This window comes from Solenopsis invicta, chromosome 13 (genome assembly GCF_016802725.1).
Source record: "Solenopsis invicta isolate M01_SB chromosome 13, UNIL_Sinv_3.0, whole genome shotgun sequence".
Lineage (NCBI taxonomy): Eukaryota > Metazoa > Arthropoda > Insecta > Hymenoptera > Formicidae > Solenopsis > Solenopsis invicta.
Window position 1 is genome coordinate 11,535,509 of NC_052676.1, and position 9,171 is coordinate 11,544,679.

General features: G+C 39.4%; 2 protein-coding genes across 2 annotated transcripts; both read left to right on the forward strand.

Annotated features, from left to right (window-relative positions):
* The first annotated feature begins 3,683 nt into the window (after window positions 1–3,683).
* On the forward strand, window positions 3,684–5,781 carry LOC120359325. The gene is made up of 3 exons (XM_039456457.1): window positions 3,684–4,797; window positions 4,896–5,274; window positions 5,367–5,781. The coding sequence occupies exons 1-3, from the start codon at window positions 3,684–3,686 to the stop codon at window positions 5,779–5,781; spliced, it is 1,908 nt and encodes a 635-aa protein (XP_039312391.1).
* Window positions 5,782–6,805: 1,024 nt separating this feature from the next.
* On the forward strand, window positions 6,806–8,873 carry LOC120359326. Its single transcript, XM_039456458.1, has 3 exons — window positions 6,806–6,887; window positions 6,946–8,145; window positions 8,236–8,873. The coding sequence occupies exons 1-3, from the start codon at window positions 6,806–6,808 to the stop codon at window positions 8,871–8,873; spliced, it is 1,920 nt and encodes a 639-aa protein (XP_039312392.1).
* The last annotated feature ends 298 nt before the right edge of the window (window positions 8,874–9,171 follow it).

A 9,171-nucleotide genomic window follows, 5' to 3' on the forward strand; every position in this document is an offset into this window, starting at 1 on the left:
ATACAAGAATAAAGTGCCAGTAAAAAAGCAGAAATTAAATTGGTCATTAGCCCAAGATATTTTCCTACTTACATGCTTTCAAAATAGGCACAACAAGATTTTTATGCTCATCTTCATCAACCAAAAAACTACTCCTGAAGTGAGCACCCACCTTCCCGGTAGAAAAGTAAATAGCCAGTAAAAAATCAGATATCAAATTGTTCGTAGATCGAAGATATTCTTCTATTTATGTCCTTTCAAAATATGTACGACGAAATTTTTGTGCCATCCCCTTTGACCGAAAAACTTCCCCTGAAATGAGCACCCACCTTCCCGGTACAAGAGTAAAGTACTAGTAAAAAGCCAGATATCAAATTGGTTATAGGCCCAAGATATTTACGTGTTTTCGAAATATGCACGACGAGATTTTTTTGTTTATCTCCTTCTGAAAAACCATCCCCAAAGTAAAAGTAGTTATTTTTCTTAAAATATTATACTAAATACATACAATCCCACATAGCACGTAATATTTCTGTGATATCACAGAATCATTGCAATATCACAGAAATATTACATATTACTGTGAAATATCACAGAAATATTACTGTGATGTTACACAGTGATAATGACATTGAAATATTCTACTGATATCACAGAAATATCACAGAAATATTATTGTGATATTACACAGTGATAATAACATTAAAATATTCCAATGATATCATTGCAATATATTGTTGCAATATTTAATTTCAAAGAACAAGGTAATGTCAAATGACGTTTTTATTATGTCTTATTAATGCAACGTCAGTATCTCTTTGATTAATTTCGATATTTTTAGTATCCTTAATATTCTTGGTAATTTCGGTATTCTATAGAAGAAATCAACTTACAAATAAAATAATTATGTCTTTACCCTTTCGTGGAATAAAAGTAAATGTTAAGAAAAAAAATTAATTTACTTTATTATTAGTTTAGATATTTACTTAGTTTATTCCTTAAACTGTATATATGTATAAACTATAATGTACGCTCTTCTATGTAATCTATCAATTTAATTATTGCTTTACAACTCGATTAATACTGATTTTATTAAAAAATTACAAAAAACCTTTGTATTTGTCTTATTGCCATTTATAATTTTTACAGGAGCACAAAATTGATTTTAATTTTTAAAAATTTTTATCATGAGGAATTTAAAAAAAAATGTTTACAAAAAGTTTTGTTAATACACATTTATTATTCACTTGGCAATAAATATTTCAAAGTATATTTAGAAGTTTTTAAAAAAATATACATTTTTACGTTATTTAATATTTACTGATCGGTACATTATTTTGTGAAATAGTTTATTCATTAATATTGATTAGACTATTATACACCACAGTAAAAGGTTTTCCAAGTTAAATAAAATATTAAATTTCCAACAAATTTTTCTTTAGATTTCACTTTTTTTTCAACTTTATTAAAAAATATGATTATATATATTCTATCATTAATTAGGTATTTTACAATGTTCATTAATTATATGTATGTATATAATGTTGCGGCTCGGTCACCGACTGTCACAACATACGACGAAACAAGCGAGCGCGTGCACAGCCGCTATGCGGTCCCGCCGTGTGTATAAGACTCCACGCAAACAAGTGAGTGCTGGCACCACCGCTAGGTGGCCGCGCCGCTGGAGACCTTCTCGTGAGTCAAGTGCAGCCACAGGTGTTATATCTAGACGCCACTGCGGCCGACCGGGCCGGCTCACTACGACTCACTAGCTCACACTTCAGTGAGATTTTAAAGAAAATCGTTGCTTGTTGTAATTTGGAAACGAATACTTGTTCTAATTTTTTTCCCAATGTAACGTCCCCTGAAAAAAAAGTTGATAAACTTGTTTCAATAAACTGATTACTGATTAGTAACTGATTATATTTTGTCAGTTACTGATCAGTAATCAGTTTATTGAAACAAGTTTATCAATTTTTTTTTAAGGGGTACGTGTGGAACGCTGTTCCATATAAAATTTTATATTTTTACATGTAAATAATATTTTGTATTGTTATTTAATCTTGAACATAAATTAAAATTATAATTCAAATTGAATCTTTTTTAACAAAAATGAAAAAGGATACAAGAGTTTTTTTTTGTAAATTAAACATTTATTACGTTTACATTATTGTATTCTGTTTTAATAAATATAATTACTTTTTTTATGTTTAATATATATTACATGTAACAATATGAAAATAATATTAAGAATAAAAATAAAATAAATTGAAATAATTTATTTAATTTCTTGCAATATTATTTAAATATCACATAAACATCACAGAAATATTGTGAAATATCACAGTAATATTACTATGAAATATCACAGTAATATTACTGTGATGTGTTTTCGCGGACATTTTGATATTACTGTGATATCACAATAATATTTCGTGATATTTCTGCAATATGTCATTTGTAATATTGCAATGTAAAAGTGATATTGCTATGATATCACTGCAATATTACGTGCTATGTGGGATATTTAAGTAAGAACGTTACACGTGTAGTTATTTAGAAAACACAAGAATTTTGTTATGAGAGTAATATTGTATATTTTTTAAAATATGTTTTATGTTTTATAAAAAATTTATATGTTTCCTATACTGATATGTTTACTTTGTAATTATTATACTTTAATGTATATGTATATTAAAAAATTATTGTGTAGGAGGTGTATTGTAAATGTGATACACATTTTCTCTATGAATATATTTCCTTGTGACCATCACGTCCTCTTACCGCTCACTTGTCAAGCCATTGTTTAGCGCATAACCAGAGCTCCATCACCAGAGCAAGGACTGGTATCGGCGGGTGTTACCGATTAGATCGTCTGGGCGTACCGGTTGGAAACGTAGTTAGTAACAAGAACGCGTGTGGCGCTACGTCGGTTTTGTGAGACATGGCGGATGAAGAAGATCGTCGCACATGGCGATCCGTTGAAATAAAGTTGTTACATTTGGAAAATCCGTCGAGTCTAGTCAGTTATCATTCCAAAATAAACATTGGCGCCCAACAGCCCGAATCTCGCCCACAGTCGGTGAGTCGCAACGTAAATCAGCATACGTCGGTCGGACACAACGGCCGCACGACACAAGCACGCACACACACATAGCGTGCTAGCCTGGACGCGTCGTAACAACGACGCTAGGAAGCATACGTCGGTCGGACACAACGACCACGCAACACAAGTACGCACACACATAACGTGCTTACCCGGACGCGCCGTAACAACGACGCCAGGAAGCAGTGCAACGGTCGGACACACCGACCGTATAACACACACGCACACGCACACAGCGTGCTTGCGCAGGCGCGCCGTAACAACGACGCTAAGAAACGCAACTCAGCAAGGATCGCAAGGATCAGTGAGACAACACAGTAAGACAACGCAGTGAGACAACACAGTAAGACAACGCAGTGAGACAACACAGTGAGACAACGCAGTGAGACAACACAGCGAGACAGCGCAGCAATATACACATTGAAGCGTTGCATCAACAAGGCAACGCAACATCATATCGAGGCTCGATTCGGTCACACAACGTGGGGCATCGAGGAAAACAGGTTAGTGAGTCGCTTCCCATAATTCATTTCCAATAATATCCTCCTTTCAATACAGTCGTAACTTGTAACACGTCAGTAGTATAAATATTTGCAAAATGTCAGAATTAACAAAACTAAAGCAACGAAGAGGTAGGGTTAAAAGTCAAGTCACCAGATTACAGAGCTTCTTTCAGGCTAACTCGGAATGTTCAGCAGCAGAGGCACAGGTTAGGCTCAAAAAATTGGAAGAACTCTGGAATTCATTCGAGGAAATTCAGCAACAAATAAAGGAAATAGACATGCAAGACGGCGTGCCAACGGAAGACGACAGCGAGCAAGTAACTTTCGAAGAAAGATATTACAGCATAGCAGCTAAGGCACAGCAAATAATCATCGAAAAAAAGGATCGGTTACAAGCAACGTTGCAACAGCAACAACAAAGAGACAGCAGTCACAATCAGGCATCAACCAGCGGGCTCAGACAAGAGAGCATCCCCTATCGGGAAAGGCGAAACAAACCAAAGCTTCCCGAAATAAAGCTCCCAGAGTTTAGTGGAGAATACATCAAATGGTTGTTTTTCAAAAACAGCTTTGAAACCACAATACATAACGATAGAGATTTAACAGGACCACAAAAGTTTCAGTATCTCATCGGAGTGCTAACAGGGGAAGCACGAAAGGTCATCGAAGGTTTCAGTAACGAAAATTACGAGAATGCTTGGCAGCTTCTAAAAAACACATATGATAATGAAATGATGATCATAGAAACGCATCTAGACGCATTATTCAATTTTCAATCTATCACAAAGGACAACAAGGCCGAATCAATAAGGCAACTCATATGGCACATACAAACGCACAAATCTTCGTTGAAATCCCTGCATCAGCCCGTGGATCATTGGGATACGATAATATTGCATCTGTCAAAAAAGAAACTTGATTACATTGAACAGCGCGATTGGCAGGATCGTGCAAAGGATCATACGCCACAGAATATGCCGAAGTTAGATGACTTTATCGCATTTCTGACAGAACGCTGTCACATATTACGCATGCTAAATCAAAACAAGATTACTCAAACAAAACAGCAGCCGTCTCCCAAAGACAATCAGGAGAAGAAAACAGGAAAGAAGATCGTATTAGCAGCGACTTCACTTCAGTGCAAAATTTGTAACGAGGCACATCAAGTGTTCCGTTGTAACGAACTGTTGAAATTGGCTCCAGACGAGCGTAAAAAATGCATTATGGAAAAGAGGTTATGTATCAATTGCCTTAATACAGGTCACCAAGCGAAGGAGTGTAGAGCATCAAATGTAAAAAATGCTCAGGCAGGCACAACACGCTCTTGCATAGAGAGGAGCACAAAAAGACAGAAGAGGAAATCACAACAGCACCAGTTGTCGTACACTGTACAAATGCAGTGAATGTATCAAGCGCAGCGCATAAAAATACAAGTGCGCATCACATTCTCTCCACAGCTCAGGTTTATATTCGAAACAGCGATGGAAAACGAGTAATCTGTCGTGCATTGTTAGATCCAGGGTCGCAGTTGAATGTTATAACAACGGATCTACTGCAAAGGCTGAAATTACCATGGACTAAAGGTGACGAACCAGTCAGTGGAATAGGTCGAGTCAAAACAGACATTTGCAAGGTCGTGAGAATCAGCTTGGAAGCAATTCATAACGACTTCAAGACGGAGCTCGAGTGCGTCGTCTTGCCAGCCGTAACGGAGCAAATTCCGCAAAGGAAAATAAATTCACACGAGATAATAATGCCAAAGGGAATACAATTAGCAGATCCGGCTTATATAAGGAGCCTGGAGAAGTTGATTTACTTGTGGGATTAGGTTTATATTGGAAACTAGTCATCGGTGCACCAAGAAATCGCATTGATGGTCAGCCAGCATTGCAGAACACTAAATTGGGGTGGATCATCGGTGGCAGCTTAGATTCAGGTAGCTCCAAGGCAACAGGTCAAGCATCAACATGTTTAGCAATCACGAATGATCAACTGTATCAACAAGTTGAAAAATTCTGGAAAGTGGAGAGTCTTCCGGAAGTCAGGCACTACACAGCAGAAGAAGAAGCTTGCGAAAGGTACTTCATAGACACAACACGGAGAGAACAGGATGGTAGGTTCGTTGTCCGTCTACCTACACGACCAACGGTTCAACTCGGAAATTCGCGAGATCAAGCTCAAAGGAGATTGTAAGCAGTCGAGCGAAGCTTCCAAAGGAATCCAGATTTGCAAAAGGCATATTACGAATTCATGGACGACTATGAGCAGCAGGGTCATATGTCAAAAATTGCAGAACAAGAGTTTCAAGAATACAAAGAGGTATATTTCCTGCCACACCAAGCAGTGCTACGACCAGACAAGTCAACAACAAAAATCCGTGTCGTATTCGACGCGTCATCAAAGACGGCGTTGAGTACGTCTCTAAATGACAAGCTCCTCACGGGGCCCAATTTGCAAAATAGTCTTTTTAAGGTATTAATAAAATTCAGAATGCTTCCATTTGTCATAAATGCTGATGTAGCACAGATGTTTAGGCAGATATTGGTTGATAAGAGAGACAGGGCGTTACAGCTCATCCTTTGGAGACGCAACTCTAACGAGGAACCACACATTTATCAGCTAAATACCGTTACCTACGGAACTGCAAGTGCACCGTATCATGCGATGCGTTGCATCCGGGAATTAGCGATTCAGCATCAAGAGGAATACCCGATGGCATCAAAGGCAATAATCGAGGATTCGTACATGGATGACATACTTTCAGGAGGTAATACACGTCAAGAAGTAATCGAACTCCAACGACAGCTGTTCGAGTTGTTACAAAAGGGGCAATTCTTTCTTAGAAAGTGGAGATCAAACGATCATCAAATCTTGCAGCCTTTACTAGATCAGCGGCATGGTGAAATGCTTACGTTAGACAAAGATGAGGCAAAGACGTTGGGTCTTTTGTGGTGCTCATCAAGCGATACGTTGCAATACAAACTGGATCTGCCAGTAAGAAAGAGCCTTACGAAGAGGACTGTACTATCACATGTATCGCAAATTTTCGATCCATTGGGTCTACTCGGACCTATCTTGATAAAGGGAAAGATCTTCGTGCAAAAATTATGGGCAGACGATTTGCAGTGAGACCAACCGTTACCCCTGCAACACCAAGCAGCGTGGTACGATTATTACGAATCATTGTCAGGGCTCAGTTTAATTCGGCCACTACGAAATGTCAACCCAGATAACATTAAAGGAGAGTCCGACTTGTTTGGATTCGGGGATGCGTCTCAAAGCGCGTTTGGAGCGTGCTTGTACATTGTTAGCACAAATCAAAGTGGCAATACAAGTTCGCATCTTCTTTGTGCCAAGTCCAAAGTGGCACCGCTGAAACACTCTCTCTTCCTAGATTGGAGCTAGAAGCAGCACTTCTTTTGGCGCAATTGTACGACAGCGTTAAGACTGCTTTAAAAGGGAGAATTCGTCAAGTTCATTTATGGAGCGATAGCACAATTGTTCTTGGTTGGATAAAGATGCAACCTCACGTTCTTAAGACTTTCGTTGCCAATAGGGTGGCGAAGATACAAGAGTTAACGGCAAGCGAGGCTACATGGCGACATGTCCCATCGGAGGAAAACCCTGCGGAACTTTTGTCTCGAGGTGTCGCTGTCCAAGAGCTCGAGATTAGTGATTTGTGGTGGCACGGACCAAACTGGATTAAGAGAGATGATCGATGTCCAGAACACATGCAAGAGCCAAGTGAGAGTTTACCAGAAGTAAAGGCTCCGGCTATCACATTGTTTACGACACAAGTAACACCCTCATTTCCTTTATTGCTGAAACATGAGTCGTTCGGCAAGATATGCAGGATAATCGCGTATTGTTTTAGATTCGTAGATGCCGCGAGGCGCTCAGCTGATGAAAGCAAGCCGAATAAGCAGCAGTATATGGCGAGGTCAATCGGCATCGAGGAAATGAACAGAGCAGAGAAAGTTATTCTCAAACAGACTCAGAGGGAAGGGTTTCCTCTCGAGCTGCGAAGCTTAGCAAGCAATCAAGACTTGCCGCGAAAAAACAAGTTAAAATCACTCAGTCCGTTCATAGACGATAACGGTCTGATACGGATTGGAGGACGACTAAGGCACGCACGCCTATCAGAAGAGCAGAAGCACCCCATCGTTTTACCGGCGAGGCATCGTCTGGCGCTACTCATTATGCGCGAGGAGCATATACGCATGTTGCATTGCCCTTCAGAACAGCTGTTACACAGCGTGCGACAAAGATATTGGCCTATTCACGGGCGGAGATTGGCGCAGAAAATAGTAAGAACATGCGTTAAATGTTTTAGATATAACCCAAGAATACCAGATATCACCATGGGAGATCTGCCCAGGGAACGGGTCATAATGCCCACGAGACCATTCATGGTAAGGGGTGTAGATTACGCCGGCCCGTTTCAACTTCGAGAAAGTCGCCGACGCGGACGGCTCCATGTATCAAAAGGCTATGTGGCCTTATTCATTTGTTTTAGCACCAAGGCAGTGCACTTGGAAGTGGTGACAAGTCTCACAAGTGAGGCATTTATAGCAGCGCTGAGTCGTTTCACGGCTAGACGTGGACTATGAGCACAACTATTTTCCGACAATAAAACGAATTTTGTAGGAGCCTCTCGAGAGCTCCAGGAAATTCAAGAATTTCTAGAGAAAACAGAACCAGAGATAAAGTCTTTTATGATCAAACAAAGGATCAATTGGAGCTTCATTCCTCCCAGATCTCCTCATTTTGGAGGGATATGGGAGTCGGCCGTGAAACTTATGAAACGGCATATGTACACGATTTCTCAAGGAAAGGTGCTTACCTATGAGGAATTCAATACTTTAGTGACTGAGATTGAAGCCGTTCTTAACTCACGTCCTTTAACGCCATTGACCAGTGATCCATCAGATTTTAACGTACTTACTCCTTCTCATTTCCTTATAGGCGACTCACTCACTCAACCTGTTCAACATTGTTTGCTTAATGTTCCGGATAATCGTTTGTCTCACTGGCAGCATTTACAGAAACTACGTCAACAGTTATGGCAACGAGAGTACTTGCAGGAATTGCAAAGGAGGAGCAAATGGTTTGTTTCTGACGCTAATGTTGGAGTGAACACTCTCGTTCTACTCATCGAGGATAACGCTCCCCCCTTCAAGTGGCCACTGGGTCGAGTGGTTGCAGTGCATCCCGGCGCGGATGCTAAAGTTCGAGTCGTGACAGTCAAGACATCGACAGGGTCCTACAAGAGAGCTGTCAAGTAGATATGTCCATTGCTCTTGTCGAATGACCATACTATGTATTAAAATTGAAGACTCTATAGAATAAGGCTTAGTTTCATTTTAAATTTAGTTCAAACCACATTGTTTAATTTCAAACAAAGTTCAGTTCAGTTCAAATCACATTGTTTATGTTAACATTCATTTAGTCAATTATTTAGTCATTGTCATTTCAGTTTTGAGTTATATTGAAAGAGGATCTTTCAAGGTGCCCCGGAAATGTTACCGATTAGATCGTCTGGGCGTACCGGTTGGAAACGTAGTTAGTAACAAGAACGCGTGT